We start from the raw sequence: 20,533 nt of genomic DNA, 5'->3' as shown, positions 1-20,533 counted from the left end.
CACCGTAGTACCCCTTTAACCCCTTGGGGACGGAGCCCATTATGACCCTAAGGACGGGAGCATTTTTTGCAAATCTGACCACTGTCACTTTAAGCATTAATAACTCTGGGATGCTTTTACTAATAAATTTGATTCCAAGATTGTTTTTTTCGTGACATATTCTACTTTATGTTAGTGTTAAATTTTCATTGATACTTGCATCATTTCTTGGTGAAAAATTCAAAAAATTTATGAAAAATTAGAAAATTTTGCATTTTTCTAACTTTGAAGCTCTCTACTTGTAAGGAAAATAGACATACCAAATAAATTATATATTGATTCACATATACAATATGTCTACTTTATATTTGCATCATAAAGTTAACATGTTTTTACTTTTGGAAGACATCAGAGGGCTTCAAAGTGTAGCAGCAATTTTCCGCAAAATTTTCAAAATCAGAATTTTTCAGGGACCAGTTCAGGTTTGAAGTGGATTTGAAGGGTCTTCCTATTAGAAATACCCCATAAATGACCCCATTATAAAAACTGCACCCCTCAAAGTATTCAAAATGAAATTCAGTAAGTGTGTTAACCCTTTAGGTGTTTCACAGGAATAGCAGCAAAGTGAAGGAGAAAATTCGAAATCTTCATTTTTTACACTCGCATGTTCTTGTGGACCCAGTTTTTCAATTTTTACAAGGGGTAAAAGGAGAAAAATCCTCTCAAAATGTATAACCCAATTTCTCTTGAGTAAGAAAATACCTCATATGTGTATTTAAAGTGTTCGGCGGGCGCAGTAGAGGGCTCAGAAGGGAAGGGGCGACAATGGGATTTTGGAGAGTGAGTTTTTCTGAAATGGTTTTTGGGGGGAATGTCAAATTTAGGAAGCCCCTATGGTGCCAGGACAGCAAACCCCCCCCCCCCCACATCGCACACTATTATGGAAACTACACCCCTCAAGGAACTTAACAAGCGATACGGTGAGCCTTAACACCCCACAAGGGTTTGACAACTTTTTGTTAAAGTTGGATGTGTAAATGAAATTTTTTTTTTTCACTAAAATGCTGTTTTTTCCCCAAATATTACTTTTTTTTTACAAGGGGTAATAGGAGAAAATGCCCCCCAAAATTTGTAACCCCATTTCTTCTGAGTATGGAAATATCCCATGTTTGGACGTCAAGTGCACTGCGAGCGCACTACAATGCTCAGAAGAGAAGGAGCGCCATTGAGCTTTTAGAGAAATAATTTGTTTGGAATGGAAGTCGGGGGCCATGTGCATTTACAAAGCCCCCCGTGGTGTCAGAACAGTGGACCCCCCCCCCCCCACGTGACCCCCATTTTGGAAACTACACATCTCACGGAATGTAATAAGGGGTACAGTGAGCATTTACACCCTACTGGCGTTTGACAGATCTTTGGAACAGTGGACTGTGCAAACAAAAAAAATTACATTTTTCATTTTCACTGACCACTGTTCCAAAAATCTGTCAGACACCTGTGGGGCGTAAATGCTCACTGTACCCCTTGTTACATTCCGTGAGGGGTATAGTTTCCAAAATGGGGTCACATGTGGGTATTTATTTTTTTGCGTTTATGTCAGAACCGCTGTAAAATCAGCCACCCCTGTGCAAATCACCAATTTAGGCCTCAAATGTACATGGTGCGCTCTCACTCCTGAGCCTTGTTGTGCGCCCGCAGAGCATTTTACGACCACATATGGGGTATTTCCGTACTCAGGAGAAATTGCGTTACAAATTTTGGGGGTCTTTTTTTCCTTTTACCTCTTGTGAAAATAAAAAGTAAAGGGCAACACCAGCATGTTAGTGTAAAAAATTTTTTTTTACACTAACAGGCTGGTGTAGACCCCAACTTTTCCTTTTCATAAGGGGTAAAAGGAGAAAAAGCCCCCCAAAATTTGTTGTGCAATTTCTCCCGAGTACGGAAATACCCCATATGTGGCCCTAAATTGTTTCCTTGAAATACGACAGGGCTCTGAAGTGAGAGAGCGCCATGCGCATTTGAGGACTAAATTAGGGATTGCATAGGGGTGGATATAGGGGTATTCTACGCCAGTGATTCCCAAACAGGGTGCCTCCAGCTGTTGCTAAATTCCCAGCATGCCTGGACAGTCAGTGGCTGTCCAGAAATGCATGGAGTTGTTGTTTTGCAACAGCTGGAGGCTCCGTTTTGGAAACACTGCCGTACAATACGTTTTTCATTTTTATTGGGGGGGACAGTGTAAGGGGGTGTATATGTAGTGTTTTACTCTTTATTAGGTGTTAGTGTAGTGTTTTTAGGGTACATACACACTGGCGGGTTACAATGAGTTTCCCGCATGGAATTTGTGCTGCGGCGAAAAATTTGCCGCAGCTCATACTTGAAGCAGGAAACTTACTGTAAACCTGCCTGTGTGAATGTACTTTTTATATTGAAAAGTGACATGAAAACTTATAATGGTTAATGGTAAATGCTTTACAAACATTTTTTGCGTAAATTGTGGATACGCCCTTCGTCTTTAAGTACCAGGACGCAAGGGCGTATGCATACGCCCTTCGTCCCCAACAGGTTAAAGAGTAGTGGACCCAGTACTGACCCCTGTGGTACCCCACTTGTAACGGTCACCGAACCAGAGTAAGTTCCTTTGATACTTACCCTCTGCTTCCTGTCACTGAGCCAGTTGCTAACCCAATTACAAATATCCTCCCCAGTTTCCTCATTTTATCTACTAACCTTTTGTGCGGCATAGTATCAAATGCAAAAGTCCAGCTATACAACATCCACAGCTTCACCCTGGTCCAATCTATAACTCATCTCCTCATAGAAGCTGATCAGATTAGTCTGACAGGACCGATCCTGCATAAACCCATGTTGTTGCTTTGTTATTAGTTTATTTTTCAATTGGTGACACAAAAAAACAAGCCCTCATACAGTCTGAAGATGGCTTTTAGAAGGTGAGGAAGAAAAACCAAAATACAAAAATGATGCTGGCTATGTTCTAAAAGTAACCCTTATTTGACCATAAAATTCACTACACAACATAAAAAAAATAATTGTGGGCTAAAACTGAATGAAAACAAGTCTGCAAATGATAAGGGATTGTTATGCCGTTCACTTTGCATTTAAACTGATGTCAATTTTACTCTACAGCCAGTAAGATTACAGAAAAACCCAATATATATATATATATATATATAGATGCAAATCATAAAATGTTGCAGTATCTTGTAATACCTTTTTTATTGGACTAACAGCATTTTGTAGAGACAAGCTTTCGGGATTCCTCCCTTTATCAAGTCCAAAGCAAATCTAAGGTCACAAGCAGAAGACACTGGTTACATCTCACAAATATGCAGGGGTTAAGACAATAGATGTGGAGAATTCACGCTAAGATGGGCCATAAATTGTCCTGTTATGGGAACACAGACTGAATAGATAAGGATGAGAAAAAGGGGGAGGGAGGGGGGAGCAGGGGAGAGACTGGTAATTAGCAGGACAAAATGAGATGTAAAAGAGAACACAGTGCAGGTTATAAGAGAATCCAGTATATAGCAAAGGTTATAAGAAATTTTGATAATGAGATAAGAAGCTCAAATACACATTAAGTCCCCTGTTATTCGAGTCAAAAAACAGTATCATTTTGTGAGATGTTACCTGTGTCTTCTACTTGTGAGCTTAGATTTGCTTTGGACCTCACACATTTTACCCAAACAGGCCCCTCCATACATGACCTTACAATCAAGATACTGAGAGGGAACTTCAAAAACACACAAGAGAGAAAGACATTTGAAGCCAAAATGATACTGTTTTTTGACTCGAAAAACAGGGGACTTAATGTGTATTTGAGCTTCTTATCTCATTATCAAAATTTCTTATAACCTTTGCTATATACTGGATTCTCTTATAACCTGCACTGTGTTCTCTTTTACATCTCATTTTGTCCTGCTAATTATCAGTCTCTCCCCTGCTCCCCCCTCCCTCCCCCTTATTTATTCAGTCTGTGTTCCCATAACAGGACAATTTATGGCCCATCTTAGTGTGAATTCTCCACATCTATTGTCTTAACCCCTGCATATTTGTGAGATGTAACCTGTGTCTTCTACTTGTGAGCTTAGATTTGCTTTGGACTTGATAAAGGGAGGAATCCCGAAAGCTTGTCTCTACAAAATGCTGTTAGTCCAATAAAAAAGGTATTACAAGATACTGCAACATTTTATGATTTGCATCTGCATCACTGGACTAATACGGCTACTCAAATTTACTATATATATATATATATATATATATATATATATATATATATACTGTATATATATACACATATATATGTAATTTGTTTAGACCGTTTACCTAGCTTCGTCAATATTAGATTTTATTAGTATAGACATTTCCACATAAAGCAATACTAAATATTTATACATTGCTCAAAGAAATCAAGGGAACACTTAAACAAGACAATGTAACTCCAAGTCAATCACACTTAGGAAGCAACACTGATAGACAATCAATTTCACATGCTGTTGTGCACATGGAACAACAGGTGGAAATTATAGGCAATTAACAAGACCCCCCCCCCCCAATAAAGGAGTGGTTCTGCAGGTGGTGACCACAGACCACTTCTCAATTCCTATGCTTCCTGGCTGATGTTTTGGTCCCTTTTGAATGCTGGCGGTGCTTTCACAAGTGGATCAGGTAGTGCAGTTCATCCAGGATGGCACATTAATGCAACTGTGGCAAGAAGGTTTGCTGTGTCTGTCAGTGTAGTGTCCAGAGCATGGAGGCGCTACCAGGAGACAGGCCAGTACATCAGGAGATGTGGAGGAGGCCGTAGGAGGGCAACAACCCAGCAGCAGGACCGCTACCTCCACCTTTGTGCAAGGAGGAGCAGGAGGAGCACTGCCAGAGCCCTGCAAAATGACCCTCAGCAGGCCACAAATGTACATGTGTCCACTCAAACGGTCACAAACAGACTCCATGAGGGTGGTATGAGGGCCCGATGTCCACAGGTGGGGGTTGTGCTTTCAGCCGAACACCGTGCAGCACGTTTGGCATTTGCCAGATTGGCAAATTCACCACTGGTGCCCTGTGCTCTTCACAGAAGAAAGCAGGCTCACACTGAGCACATGTGACAGACGTCTGGAGAAACCGTGGAGAAGCTTCTGCTGCCTGTAACATCCTGGAGCATGACTGGTTTGGCGGTGGGTCAGTAATGGTGTGGGGTGGCATTTCTTTGGGGCGCAGCACAGCCCTCCATGTGCTTGCCAGAGGTAGCCTGACTGCCATTAGGTACAGAGATGAGATCCTCAGACCCCTTGTGAGACCATATGCTGGTGCGGTTGGCCCTGGGTTCCTCCTAATGCAAGACAATGCTAGACCTCATGTGGCTGGAGTGTGTCAGCAGTTCCTTGAGGAGGAAGGATTTGATGCTATGGACTGGCCCGCCAGTTCCCCAGACCTGAATCCGATTGAGCACATCTGGGACATCATGTTTTGCTCCATCCACCAATGCCAGGTTGCACCACAGACTGTCCAGGAGCATGCCCAGGCGTTGTAGGGAGGTCATACGGGCACGTGGAGGCCACACACACTACTGAGCCTCATTATGACTTGTGTTAAGGACATTACATCAAAGTTGGATCAGCCTGTAGTGTGGTTTTCCACTTTGATTTTGAGTGTGACTCCATATCCAGACCTTCATGGGTTGATAAATTTAATTTCCATTGATAATTTTTGTGCGATTTTGTTGTCAACACATTCAACTATGTAAAGATGAAAGTATTTCATACGATTAGTTCATTCATTCAGATCTAGATGTGTTATCTTAGTGTTCCCTTTTGAGCAGTGTATTTAGACTATTATTTGAAACATGGAAAAGAGAGGGGAGGTGATATAAATTTTTATTGTTTGTTTTCTATATCTGTAAAAACATTTTTTAAGTCCCTCAAGGAGATTTGCATCATGTGATTGTGTCGTTAGCGTGCTGATTGGACCCCTGACAGGTGTGGCACCTGACAACTAACTCTCTGCATGCCTTGATGGCTATAAATCAGATTCAGAAAGTTGCAGGCAGGTGTCAGCTGGAAAATACAGATGACAACCGTTAAAACTCCTCAGCCCACTCTATAGTCAATGACCACCAAGTGTCATAAAAAGGCAGTCATTTAGAGGTTAATAATAATCACTAATGTATAACATTGGTGCTATCATGTGTATGGTGACACCTTAGACAATTTACTAATACTTTCACATAGTGCTTTAGTGCTCTCCAATTCATTGTATGAGTAAAATGAAGGTTGTGTGTGTGTATTAATATCTTACTTTTTATACTGAAAAGTGACATGAAAACTTATAATGGTTAATGGTAAATGCTTTACACACATTTTTTGCGTAAAATTGTGCGACAATTCTGGTGCACAACATTTAAGACATATTTATGACTCTTTGATGTAAATAGTTTGTGCAACTGGACAGAATTGTGGTACATCTGGACAGATTTTTGGTGCATGTTGTCTATTTGGAGAGTATATGGTGTGTATAGCAAGGTTTTTACCTAATATTTGCAGGCTTTCGTGACCCCAAAAAATGCTTTTGATCAAAGCCACTGACGGTCGGATAGGCGTGACACGAGGTAAGGTCCCAGACACAGGTCCCAGCGCATGCGCCCTTCAGCTCATCTAACGTGCGCGCCACTGCGTGTCATCCAGGCAAGCGCTCGCTTCCTCCTCCCCATCTTCCTCCTCAGTGCGCTAGCGCAGTGCTAGGTGCAGAGAGCGCGCTTCCTCTCTGCCCCTACTATCGGGAACTGTCCTGCTTGCGCACGCATGTCCACCAGAGAGAAAAAAGAAGATAACGAGAACGAGTATGATAACCAGCCAAAAAAGGTAAGCTGAAGGGCACATGCGCTGAAACCTGTGTGTCAATCACAGGGGTGTGGAAATTTTATAAAAAACTACTTGTCCATGGGACTAAAATGGAGAAAATCTACTTGTCCCTCATGACGATCCACTTGTCCCGGCCAATTTTCGCTTTTACGCTCTGATTTTTTTCCTCCTCGCCCTATAATAGCCATAACTACCAACTATGATGATACCTTTTAATTTTTCAATAACATTCTCTGAACCAAAAAATATATATATATATATTTGGGGAAGTGAAATTGAAATAGTAAAAGATAATTTTGCCGATTTGGTGGTTTTCTTTTCTGCGCCATTTACTTTGTGGTTGAGGTAACATGTTAGTTTTATACTTTAGGCCGAACTGATTACAGCGATACCAGATTTGTATCGTTTACGTCATGTTTGACTAATTCTGAACGTTTTCTAATTTTTTTAATTGCCATTTTTTAACCCCTGTAGCTTTATTTTTTTTCCTCATACCAGGCTGTATGAGGGCTCATGTTTTGCGCCATAATCTGTTTTTTGTATCGGTACCATTTTGGCATTGATCTGACTTTTAATCACTTTTTAACTTTTTTTTATGGCATATTATAAAAATTGCAAATCTGTGGTTTGGTATTTTTTTACATTTACCGTACGGGATACATAATGTTATATTTTAATAGGTTGTACAATTACGCACGAAGCGATACCAAATATGTTTATTTTTATTATGTTTGCATGTTTTTATATAGGAAAAGGGGGTGATTTGAACTTTTAACATGGAAGGGGTTAATGCAGCGGTCTTCAAACTGTGGCCCTCCAGATGTTGCAAAACTACAACTCCCAGCATGCCCGGACAGCCAACGGCTGTCCTGGCATGCTGGGAATTGTAGTTTTGTAACATCTGGAGGGGCACAGTTTGAAGACCACTGGGTTAATGTGTGTCTTTCAAACTTTTATTAAAACTTTTTTATTTTTTTTTACACTTTATTACACTTATATGAGGAATCATTAGATTCCTCAGACAGATGAATAGAGTTCTAGGGAACTCTATTAATCTGTGAGCTCTGTGATCCATTGATAGAGCCTAGTCCAGCCAGGATCTATAAATGACAGAGCCGGGACAGGAGGAAGCAGAGGTAAGTCCTCCGGCTACCTCTATAGTGGATCGCCCCCCTGCGATCGCGCTGTGGGGGGGTGATCCACCCCACTAGCCCACCAGGGAGCATTCACATGTCCCTTTAGACGCCGCTGTCAGCTTTGACAGCGGCGATCTAAAGGGTTAATAGCCAGCCGCGGCGATCGCCGCATGCTGGCTATTAGCGGCGGCCCCCGGCTACTGAGAACAGCCAGGGGGCTGCAGAGTATGGAGCGGGCAGGAATCCCGAGCCCGCTCCATACATACTGCAGAGCGCCGCAAGCATCTCCCCGTGCAGACGGGCCTCCTCCCCTCAGCTCTCCGAAGCTACAGCTGGGGGGAGTGAAGGCAGAGGACGCAGGTCTGCATGGGGAGCAACAAGCCACGCCCCCTCATCTCCCCCCCGCACGTCTGCAGAGCAGGGGAGAGAAGACAAATACACAGCTTCTCAACTCCCCTGCTCTACTTCCGAGGATACAGTTTTTTATTGTCGGAGGCGGCAGAGTATGGAGCGGGCAGGAGTCGGCAGCCCGCTCCATACAGACTGCAGATCGCCACCGCACTTGTCAGGTCCGGCCCTGCTTGCTCGAAGCCGGGCTAAGGGCCGGACAAATTCACCTGCCTGGCGCCCAAAACTGCTAGTCCCGGGCGTCGGGCAATAGGAATTCCACATCCCTGCAATCACACAGCGGTCCCATTGCTGACATACAGAGGGTCGGCGTGGTGGTGGCAATGTCAGCATTTTTTGGGGTCATAAAAGCCTCCAAATATCAGGTAAAAACATTGCAATACACACCACCTGCACACAGTACAAAGGCTGTGTGCAGGTTATTGCACCCAGATTTCATGACAGTTGCACTTTAAATATGTCCAACCTGAGGACACAGTCTTAAAAATGGCACAAAGACATACAAAATTGATATTTTCCCCAATTGTCTTTTTTCTTCTACGATGCACACTACAGCACAATCTCATCGGTAAGTTTTTCCTACTGTCCTTTATGTGGAAATAGTAAACACGCAATACCTGGTATCCAGTAAACTTGACTCCAGGGTTGTTTTCGATTTCCCACAATCCTTCATTGAATCCTTTCCGCTTGTTTGACTTTCCAAATTTGTCCTTAAATTCCTTATAAGGGAACAGATCTTTGGGTCCCAAAAAAGCACTAAAAAAAGGAAAATATTAAAGATGCTATACAGAAAATGGCTCCATTGATTGTTCTATAATATTCCTCTACTTCTCTTTATTATATTATCTTTGTCGGTCTTGATAAAAGAGGAGTTAAAGGGGTTCGCCACCATAAGGTGATTTTAGTACATACCTGGCAGGCAGTAATGGACATGCTTAGAAAGCATCTGCGCTTGTCTTGGGGCTAAATGGCTATGTTGTGAGATTACAATAACACTGTGGCTAGCTTTTGTGAACTGGTATTTCCTGTTTGACTTTTCTTTTTTTTTACTACAAATCCCACAATTCCATTTTTCTCCCTCCCACACATCAGCCACCCCACCCATTGAAAAATAAATGAGCTGCATACATTCAAAAGACCTGTGGTTTTCAATCAGGGTGCCTACAGCTGTTGCATTAGTTGCAGATTGATCACTCTCCCACCAAGCGATCTCTCCACCCATTGAAGCAGACAGGCTCTCTGTCATCAGCTGACTAGTGAGTCAGGTCTCAGCCGCATTGCAAGCTGGGAAAAATCTGAGACAACAGTCATTTTGTATGCTGTTAAAAATAAATATTGGAGTGAAAATCACAGAAGAATTGTGGGAAAACTGTCACACACAGGTACAGACACTATATTAAGAAAATAATGTCTTCTGTAGTATTCAACAGCTAATAAGTACTGGAAGGATTAAGATTTTTTAAAAGAAGTAATTTACAAATCTATATAGTAGAAAAGGAAAAATACGGAGCAACTCACCACACTGACCCACGTATTCTATGCAAGTGGTACTTTATTCCAAAGCTTCAACCGTGGAAGACAAGCAGGGGAGAGTGGATGTGGGACGCGGGGGTATCCTCTCGGTGACGGGACCGTTTGGCGCCTGAGCGCTTCGTCAGACCATGAAGCTTTGGAATAAAGTACCACTTGCATAGAATACCTGGGTTGGTGTGGTGAGTTGGTCCACATTTTTTCTTTTCTACTATATGAATATTGAATGGACTTACCTTACACGTTGAGCACCACCGAAGTCCCTCTAGCTGTTGCAAGGGAAGACATAGGGAAACTGAGTAGATTGCTGTATCCTGAGTGCTAGTATAGGAGGTGCCGAGTCTCTCTCTGCATATTGTAATTTAAAAAACTGTTTAACTTTCTGGCACCAGTTGATTTAAAAGAAAAAAAGTTTACCCCTTTAACCCCTTAACGACAATGGACGTAAATGTACGTCATGGTGCTGTGGGAATTAACGCACCATGACGTATATTTACGCTTCGCCATGACCGCGAGCACCGTTCCACAGCCAGGGACCTGCCGGTAATGGAGGACATCCGCAATCACGCGGATGTCTGCCATTACCCCTCAGATGCCGTGATCAATACAGATAACGGCATCTGCGGCAGTGCAGTACTTTAAGTGGATGATTGGATCGCCCGCAGCGCTCCAGCATGGCAGCCGTAGGTCCCCTCACCTGGCTCCGGCTTTCTTCCGGGGTCTTCTGCTCTGGTCTGAGATCGAGCAGACCAGAGCAGAAGATCGCCAATAACACTGACCAGTGCTATGCCCTATGCATAGCACTGAACAGTATTAGCAATCAAATGATTGCTATAAATAGTCCTCTATGGGGACTATTAAAGTAAAAAAATGTAAAATAAAAAAGTTAAAAAAAATTGAAAAATCCTCTCCCCCAATAAAAAGGTTTATTGACATTATTTACCATAAACAGTTTGACAGTCAGAGGATATTCAGGGCGAATTCTGCCTTGCAGCAGCCTCACATTGATTTCAATGAGAATTCCTCTGCTTAGTTCACAGGTTGGAAGTTCTGTAGCGGAACTTCCGAATAGGAATTGGATTCTGGCAGAAGTCCTATTTGACAAAGGGACAGCAGACATAAGAGCCGATTCCAGATAATTTCTGTTCTATTTACCATGGAGTTAGAAGATCAGGGTTCCACAATTAACTTAGCAAGAAATTTAGCGAGTGATCAAGCCCTAACAAAAAATGAATTGGCTCACATACAGTCATGACCGTAAATGTTGGCACCCCTGAAATTTTTCAAGAAAAAGATAACAGTAACACGTGTTTTGCTATACACATGTGTATTCCTTTGTGTGTATTGGAACTAAACCAAAAAAGGGAGGAAAAAAAGCAAATTGGACATCATGTCATACCAAACTCCAAAAATGGGCTGGACAAAATTATTAGCACCCTTAACTTCATATTTAGTTGCACACTTTTTGGAAAAAATAACTTAGATGAGTCGCTTCCTATAACCATCAATAAGCTTCTTACACCTCTGAGCCGGAATGTTGGACCACTCTTACTTTGCAAACTGGTCCAGGTCTCGCTTTTTCCCAACAGCAATTTTAAGATCTGTCCACAGGTGTTCAATGGTATTTAGAACTGGACTCATTGCAGGCCATTTCAGAACTCTCCAGCAGTTTGTTTCCATCCATTTCTGGGTACTTTTTGACATATGTTTGGGGTCATTGTCCTGCTGGAAGACCCAAGATCTCGGACTCAAACCCAGCTTTCTGACACTGGGCTGTACAGTGCGACCCAAAATCATTTGGTAATCCTCAGATTTCAGGATGTCTTGCACACATTCGAGGCACCCAGTGCCGGAGGCAGCAAACAACCCCAAAACATCATTTCACTGTAGGTACTGTGTTCTCTCCTTTGTAGGCCTCATTCCGTTTTCAGTAAACAGTAGAATGATGTGCTTTACCAAAAAGCTCTCTTGGTCTTATCTGCCCACAAGACGTTTTCCCAGAAGGATTTTGGCTTACTCAAGTTCATTTTGGCAAAATGTAGTCTTGCTTTTTTTTTTTTTTCCCTTATAGGACAGTATGTAATTTTCATTTATAATTAGTGGTATACAATGTAACACAGAATCAGACACGCATTGGGTTCCAAAAAGAACAAGGTTTTAATGGTGACTTCATGCCAAAAACTCATAGGGAACTGGCTCAAGGAGCTCAGGTTCCTTTCTATAAGTGCACACAAAGTGAGCTTTGCTTGGTTGGGCTGGCTGATGCTTCAGTTTGATCCAAGTGCAATTCTCCTTGGCTTCCTTTTTCTTCCTTTCATTCTCCTTGACACGCTGCAGGAAGCTGTCTCTGCTCTTGGAGTGGCGAATGTGCTCCACACGAACGTTGATTCTCTTAGCAAGGGTCTTACCCTTGATCTGTTTGTTCACAGTGATACCCACAGCATGCTGTGTAACATTGTAGATCCGGCCAGTCTTGCCATGGTAACACTTATGTGGCATGCCTTTTTGAATGGTGTCCATACCCTTAATGTCCACAATATCGCCCTTCTTGTAGATGCGCATGTATGTTGCCAAAGGGACAACGCCATGTTTACAGAAGGGTCTGGAGAACATATACCCGGTTCCTCGCCTTTTTCTTCTTGTGTTCATCATTTTTGCACCTTAATCTTAAAGGACATTTATAGTGCAAAATAACTTATCCCCTACCCGAGGGATAGGGGATAAGTTATACATCGCGGGGGTCCGAGTGCTGGGGCCCCCCGCGATCTCTGGTACGGGGCTTTCTGCTGGGGACGAAACTTCACTTCCTGCAGACTGCCGCGGCCTCGTCCAGGAGATCCCGGGGTTCCCCAGCACTCGGACCCCCGCAATCTATAACTTATCCCCTATCCTTTGAATAGGGGATAAGTTATTTTGCGCTGGAGTACTCCTTTAAGGACTCAGCCCATTTGGGCTTTAAAGGGGTTATCCAGGAAAAAACTTTTTTTTATACATCAACTGGCTCCAGAAAGTTAAACAGATTTGTTATTTAATTCTATTAAAAAATTGTCATCCTTTCAGTACTTATGAGCTTCTGAAGTTGAGTTGTTCTTTACTGTCTAAGTGCTCTCTGACACGTGTCTCGGGAACCGCCCAGTTTAGAAGCAAATCCCCATAGCAAACCTATTCTACTCTGTGCAGTTCCCGAGACAAGCAGAGATGTCAACAGAGAGCACTTTTGCCAGACAGAAAACAACAACTCAACTTCAGCAGCTGATAATTATTGAAAGGATTAAGATTTTTTAATAGAAGTCATTTACAAATCTGTTCAACTTTCTGGAGCCAGTTGATGTAAAAAAAATAAATGTTTTTTTTCCTGGAATACCCCTTTAACCTGTTCAGGACGCCCGGCGTATGCATACGCCCTGCATCCCGAGTCCTTAAGGACGTGGGGCGTATGCATACGCCCATGGGAATTCCGTTCCCCGCCGCTAGCCAGTTGGGGACCGGACCGGAATGCCTGCTGAAATCATTCGATCGCAGAAAATCGCATGTCAATTCAGACATGCGATTTTCTGCTATTCTGGGCTGATCGGGTCTCTGGTGACCCGATCACCCGGAAAATAGCCATGATCGGAGCTGTCAGGGACAGCCCCGATCATCTTGAGGGCTAGGAGTGAGGTCGCAGAGCTGCGATCTCCTCCTATCCCCTGCCATTGGTCAGAACGGATTCTGACCAATGGCAGAGCAGGACAGTGGGTTGCCATAGCAACCCCCCGTTCTGCCCACCTCTGGATGTCGAGGGGATCATGGGAAGAAGATTGAGGCCGTTACCTGCAGGAGAAGATGCCTGGAGATCCCAGATCATCGCTGGAGAATGCTGGATCCTGGGCATGCTGGGAGTTGTAGTTTTGCAACATCTGGAGGGTCACAGTTTGGAGACAACTGTTACAGTGGTGCCCAAATGGTAGCCCTCCAGATGTTGCCAAACTACAACTCTCAGCATGCATGGACTGCCCAGGCATGCTGGGAGTTGTAGTTCTGTAACATCTGTCCCTTCAGATTTAGCAATTTTAAAAAATCTTAATCCTTTCAGTACTTATGAGCTTCTGAAGTTAAGTTTGTTCTTTTCTGTCTTAGTGCTCTCTGATGACACGAGGTCTCGGGAACCGCCCAGTTTAGAAGAGGTTTGCTATGGGGATTTGCTTCTAAACTGGGTGGTTCCCGAGATACGTGTCATCAGAGAGCACTTAGACAGAAAAGAACAACCTTAACTTCAGAAGCTCATAAGTACTGAAAGGATTAAGATTTTTTAATAAAAGTAATTTACAAATCTGTTTAACTTTCTGGAGCCAGTTGATATATAAAAAAAGTTTTTCCTGGATAACCCCTTTAAACTTTTTTTTTTCTGTTTTTTTACACTTTTTGGGGGTGAAATAGGGAAAATGGGACAATTTACGTTTTTATTGGGGGAAGGGGCTTTTTCACATTTTTAAAACTTTTTTTATTACTTTTTTTTACATTTCTTTTTACATAGGGGACTATTTATAGCAATCATTCGATTGCTAATACTGTTCAGTGCTATGCATAGGACATAGCACTGATCAGTATTATCAGTCATCTTCTGCTCTGGTTTGCTCGATCGCAGACCAGAGCAGAAGACCCGTGGAAGGCAGCGGAGGCAGGTGAGGGGACCTCCGTCTGCCGTTCTGGATGATCTGATCGCCGCGGCAGCGCTGCGGGAGATCCGATCATCCATTTTAGTGACCGTGATGCTGCAAATGCCGTGATCTATTAAGTTTTTAGACAGGAATACAGTATGTGTAAAAAGTGTGGAGTTACTGTGCAGTGGTAGAGTGGAGATACTGACCATGTACAGTGAGAAATAGGATAACTCCTAAACCAGTGCTGTAGCACCACCTAGTGGGCTTATACCAGAAGACACTCTGTATTTCCTGACAGTTTTAACTATATATAAGTTTTCACGTTGTCACAGACATTTTTTAATGAATAAGAATAAAAGTTACATTTTAATTGGGTTACAGGTAGGGTATTGTTCCCCGGAATAGAGGGTTTCCTCCCAGAAGGGGATTGGAGAATTTGTGATCTGTAATGATCACGGCATCTGAGGGGTTAATGGCGTACATCCACGCGATCGCGGATGTCCACCATTACCGGCGGGTCCCTGGCTGCTATTAGCAGCCGGGACCTGCTGCGCATGACTCGAGCATCGCTCTGATGCTCGCGGTTATGTATAGGACGTAAATGTATGTCCTGGTGCGATAAGTACCAGCTCACCAGGACGCACATTTACATCATGCGTCGTTAAGGGGTTAAAGTTTAGTCTTGCTTTTTTATGTCTCTGTGTCAGCAGTGGGGTCCTCCTGGGTCTCCTGCCATAGCGTTTAATTTCATTTAAATGTCGATGGATAGTTCGCGCTGACACTGATGCTCCATGAGCCTGTAGGACAGCTTGAATATCTTTGGAACTTGTTTGGGGCTGCTTATCAACCATCTGGACTATCCTGTGTTGACACCTTTCATAAATTTTTCTCTTCCGTCCATGCCCAGGGAGATTAGCTACAGTGCCATGGTTTGCAAACTTCTTGATAATGTTGTGCACTGTGGACAAAGGCAAATCAAGATCTCTGGAAATGGACGTGTAACCTTGAGATTGTTGATATTTTTCCACAATTTGGTTCTTAAGTCCTCAGACAGTTCTCTTCTCCTCTTTCTGTTGTCCATGCTTAGTGTGGCACACACAGACACACAATGCAAAGACTAAGTGAACGTCTCTCCTTTTTATCTGCTTTCAGGTGTGGTTGTTATATTACCCACACCTGTTACGGAGCATCACATGCTTGAAACAATCTTATTTTCCACAATTTTGAAAGGGTGACAATAATTTTGTCCAGCCCATTTTTGGAGTTTGGTGTGACATTATGTCCAATTAGCTTTTTTCCCTCCCTTTTTTGGTTTAGTTCCAATACACACAAAGGGAGTAAACATGTGTATAGCAAAACATGTGTTACTGCAATCCTTTTCTGTGAGAAATACTTCATTTTCTAGAAAAATTTCAGGGGTGCCAATAATTGCAGCCATGAATAAGTATTAACCCCGTCAGGGCTGTATTTGTGCGAGGGGCATGATTATACTACGCTCCTCCTCTCCAGGTGGGGTGTACAGGAGTTAGTGCAGGGGGCGTAAGTATAAAATGCCCCCTGCATCTATAGGCGGAGCGTACATGGCGTTTTGCGACACGTTGAGTCGGTGGAACCAGACAAGTTGCGGTAATCAAGTAAGGTCAGTCGGGTGGACTTTCAAGGGGGTGCAGGAGCAAGAGCTAGGTGGCCACCGGCTCTACCCATGCCATTACCTATATCTGGCCGGCCCTGGGGTCGGGTGCGGCTATGGCCGTCTTACAGGCAGTGAGGACATTACCCTGTGACACGCCCGTTTGCTGGGGAGGGATGTGCTGCAGGCCTGGCTTCTTGTTTCTGGGAGGGCCTGTGCTCACTCTGGCCATCGCTGTTGTTTCCCCTCCTCAAGCAAAACTGGTTCCGTATCTTATTACCAGCTTGTGGGTAGGCTCCGTTAGGGAGATGGCGGTTGTGGGAGGGATGTTGGGTAGCGGCGGGTATATGGTTGAGGGCATGGGTGCCCGCAGCAGGCCTCGGAGTGCCCTCATCCTGCATTCAGTAGCCGTTTGGTGCAGCTGACCCTATGTAATATGCAACGTAAGCATCGGTGTAGCTACTAGACGCAATGTAAATTCTATCTACAGGTCAAAGAATGTGTTGTTCATGTGGCTTGGGATAGAATTAGATTGGTGCAAGAGGTTACATGGTAAAAGAAAAAAAACCTTGTTGTTATAAATAAATAATATATATATATATATATATATATATATATATATATGTACAAAAATCGAATAATTAGTTATAAAATAGCACCGTGGTTATGTTACTTACTAAGACACTACTAGTATTTGTGTACAGAAAGTATGCACTATGCATTTAGGTTTTACAATTTATGTATAGGTCATAGGCTACTAGTTTGTCACAGTGTTGCATTCCCACTTGAGTGATGACTTGACACATAGATGGTTGTATCCCCATGGTACCTGACACGTCAGCCGGTGGGATGAGCCATTTTCACAGTTGTCGTAAAAGACACATTTTCAGAGTAACAATATCTCGATGCTTGCATCCCCATGGTACTTAACACGTTGTCAAGGGCTCTAGTTTATTATTGTTGCTGTGTGTTCTGGTTGTCATCGGCATACGCTTATAAGCATTATATGCAGAGGGTCTTAGCATTTATTATGTGTGTGTACAGTTTTAGCTTTTGCTCCGTGCATTCGGTTATAGCATTTATTCCAGGCATATGGTTAGAACACTCTTCCCATACATACGGCTTAGTGCATTGTTTGTGTGAACTTGGTTATAGTTTTCATACTGGTTACTGCATTTGGACTGTGAGTATGGTTATGGAATTAGTAGGAGCATACAGTATAGCATTGTTTCTGTACTTACGGTTACAGCATTTAGTATGTGTCTTGGTTACATAGCGTTTATATTGGTGAATACGTTTTAGCATTATTCTGTACATATAGTTCTAGCGTTATTCTGTGCCTACATTTATAGCTTTTGCTGGGTGCAGACGGGTATAGCATTTGTTCTGTGCTTACGTGTAGCGTTTGTTCTGGGCATTCTGTTATTGCATTTATGGTAAACATACGTTGTAGTATATATTCTGTTCACATGGGTATAGTATGTCTGGCATACATTAGCAATCATTCAGAGCTTATGTGATAGTACTTCTGTGCGCACGGTTTTAGCATTTGTTCTGTGTATGTTTGTAGCATTATTCTTTGCATGTTATAGCTTTTCATTCTGTGCTTACCGTAGAGCATTTATTCTATGTTTTGTGGTTGTTTTTTGTGATTTCGGTTACAGCTTTATCTGGGCATATGGTTATAACATGTATTCTGTGCATAAGTTTGTAGCAATTTTCTGTGCATACATTTATAACATATGTTTTAAGTTTTATTCGGTGCTTATGTTACTGCATTTTTTGTGGGGCATAGGTTATAGAGTTTGTTCTGTGCATATGTTATCATTCTGTGCATAGGTGATATAGCATTTGTGCTAGGCATATGGTTATAGTATTTATTCTATGTTTATGTAATGGTATTTATTGTATGCATATATAACATTAATTCTGTGCTTCGTTCATAGCAGTATGTCATACATACGTTCTTATCGTTTACATCATGCAACATGTGGAACATGTATTCTGTATTCGTTCATAGTTATTATGTCATATATACATTCCTGGCATTTATTCACGCATAAGTTCATAGTATTTATCATACATACGTTCATAAAATATCGTCATATGTTCACAGCATTTATCGCATGTATACATTCTTAAATGGGCACTCTCATTAACCCCTTCATGGCCAAGCAAATTTTGATTTCTGGCTAATGTTTTTTTCCTCCTTACATTCTAAGACCCATAACGTTTTGTTTTTTTAACGACTGACAAAGTTGTATTTGTGACGAGTCGGACTTTCCAATGATTCACTTCCCCCCCCCCCCCCCCCACGCATCATGTTCGGGCCACTCCCAAGAAATGACGCCAGCCACAGCTCGCTCTCTTCCTCTATATGAAACGTGCGCGCTTGTGCCTAATTTAAATATCCCCACCCCCTGCATCTCCCCCTTCTCCTCCTGTAATATTGATTCCACTGCGCGTAACCTCAGTGCAGCGCGCGCAGAGGGGAGATAACCAGCATAGAAGAGGAAGGGTGGAAGTTGACCCAGCCAGGCTTCATGTGACGCCTGCCGGGCCACTCTCTCACAGACTGCCGGTAATAAGGAAATAAGGTATTTTTAAGCAGTTTTTAGCGAAAGAAAAAATAAATAAAACAAGGATAGTGTCAGAGAGAGTAAGGGACAGCTAGAGGGTGGGGGGGGGGGGGGAGATTAGGGAAAGTTTAGTTTATGATAGGTACTCTTTTAACGCTATGAGCTGTATACGTTGCACACATAAGCACCGAATAAATGTTATTGTGTATACGGTTACATTTCTGTTCTGTGCTTTATGCAGTTGTTCTGGGAATATGTTGTAGCATTTTGTTTGGTAAATACGTTATTTTTCGTACAGATGTACTAAGACTCACTGTGATCTCGAGTTATAAGCCAACGAAGCAGTGGTTAGGAAATTATGCGTTTGGGCTCTTCACAGGCTTAAAACTCAGAATTGCAGCGGGCCTCAGGACTAAAACCCATTGCGATCTAACCTTTTGTTTAGATTACATGTCAAAAGTTTTTGGAAATTACAGTAACGCTTGAACTAAGAAGTTTTTAACATGGTACTTGCCCAGCGACTTCAGTTCACAAGTCCTTTCTGATGAACTTGACTCCTCACTTTGTGATCAGTGGTGGTCTGACCTTTCACTTTCTATGCATGGTAAAGTTGCCAACTGTACCACCCAACAAGGCCTGTGCTTTCCTGCAGTGGAGCTGAATTTTAAACAGGCCTTAACCCCTTAAGGACTCAGCCCATTTGGGCCTTTTTATGTTTTCGTTTTTTCCTCCTTGCCTTCAAAAAATCATAACTTTTTTATATTTTCATCCACAGACTAGTATGAGAGCTTGTTTTTTGCATGACCAGTTGTCCGTTGTAATGCCATCATTCACTTTACCATAAAATGTATGGCGCAACCTAAAAAATACTATTCGTGTGAAAAATTAAAAAGAAAACCGCAATTTAGCAAATTTTGCAAGGTGTGGTTCTCACGCCGTACAATATACAGTAAAAATGACATGTGTTCTTTATTCTTTCGGTCAATACGATTAAAATGATACCCATGATTATACACCTTTCTATTACTGTTGCGCTTAAAAAAAAATCGCAAACTTTTTAACCAAATTAGTACATTTAAAATCCCCCTATTTTGAAGACCTATAACTTTTTCATTTTTCCGTATAAGTGGCGGTATGAGGGCTAATTTTTTGTGCCATGATCTGTACTTTTTATTGATACCATAAAATGTTATAAAAAAGCAGCTATTTTGGACTTTTTTTTTTACGTTCACCGTATGGTATCAATAACATTTTATTTTAATAGTTCGGATATTTACGCACGCGGCGATACCAAATATGTACATAAAATATTTTTTTTTACACTTTTTGGAGGTGAAATAGGGAAAATGGGACAATTTACGTTTTTATTGGGGGAGGGGGATTTTCTCATTTTTTTAACTTTTATTTTTACACTTTAATAGTCCCCATAGGGGACTATTTATAGCAATCATTCGATTGCTAATACTGTTTAGTGTTATGCATAGGACATAGCACCGATCAGTATTACCGGTCATCTTCTGCTCTGGTCTGCTCGATCGCAGACCAGAGCAGAAGACCTGTGAAAGGCAGCAGAGGCAGGTGACGGGACCTCCGTCTGCCGTGCTGGATGATCGGTTCGCCGCGGCAGCGCTGCGGGCGATCCGATCATCCATTTTAGTGACCACGATGCTGCAGATGCCGTGATCCTTATTGATCACGGCATCTGAGGGGTTAATGGCGGACATCCGCGCGATCATGGATGTTTGCCATT

The 20,533-nt window shown here is 42.4% G+C and overlaps 2 protein-coding genes across 2 annotated transcripts in view; both read right to left on the bottom strand.

The window, feature by feature from the left end:
- Nucleotides 1-20,533, bottom strand: part of HDGFL3 (HDGF like 3) — an 87,036-nt gene that overhangs the window by 18,917 nt on the left and 47,586 nt on the right. Inside the window, exon 3 of the mRNA XM_056572162.1 lies at nt 9,019-9,157. Within this exon, the coding sequence (XP_056428137.1) occupies nt 9,019-9,157 (139 nt within the window). The remainder of the gene's footprint in view (nt 1-9,018; nt 9,158-20,533) is intronic.
- On the bottom strand, nt 11,297-12,770 carry LOC130368466 (60S ribosomal protein L21-like). The gene has a single exon (XM_056572163.1). The coding sequence runs from the start codon at nt 12,581-12,583 to the stop codon at nt 12,101-12,103; it is 483 nt and encodes a 160-aa protein (XP_056428138.1). The 5' UTR covers nt 12,584-12,770; the 3' UTR covers nt 11,297-12,100.

This window comes from Hyla sarda, chromosome 4 (genome assembly GCF_029499605.1).
Source record: "Hyla sarda isolate aHylSar1 chromosome 4, aHylSar1.hap1, whole genome shotgun sequence".
Classification (NCBI taxonomy): domain Eukaryota; kingdom Metazoa; phylum Chordata; class Amphibia; order Anura; family Hylidae; genus Hyla; species Hyla sarda.
The sequence above is the reverse complement of the archived record's forward strand: the minus strand, read 5'-3'. Positions and strand labels throughout refer to the sequence as shown.

What these genes read in the sequence shown, in the direction of transcription:
- LOC130368466 (XM_056572163.1), bottom strand. Translation starts at nt 12,583, where the DNA reads ATGATGAACACAAGAAGAAAAAGGCGAGGAACCGGGTATATGTTCTCC.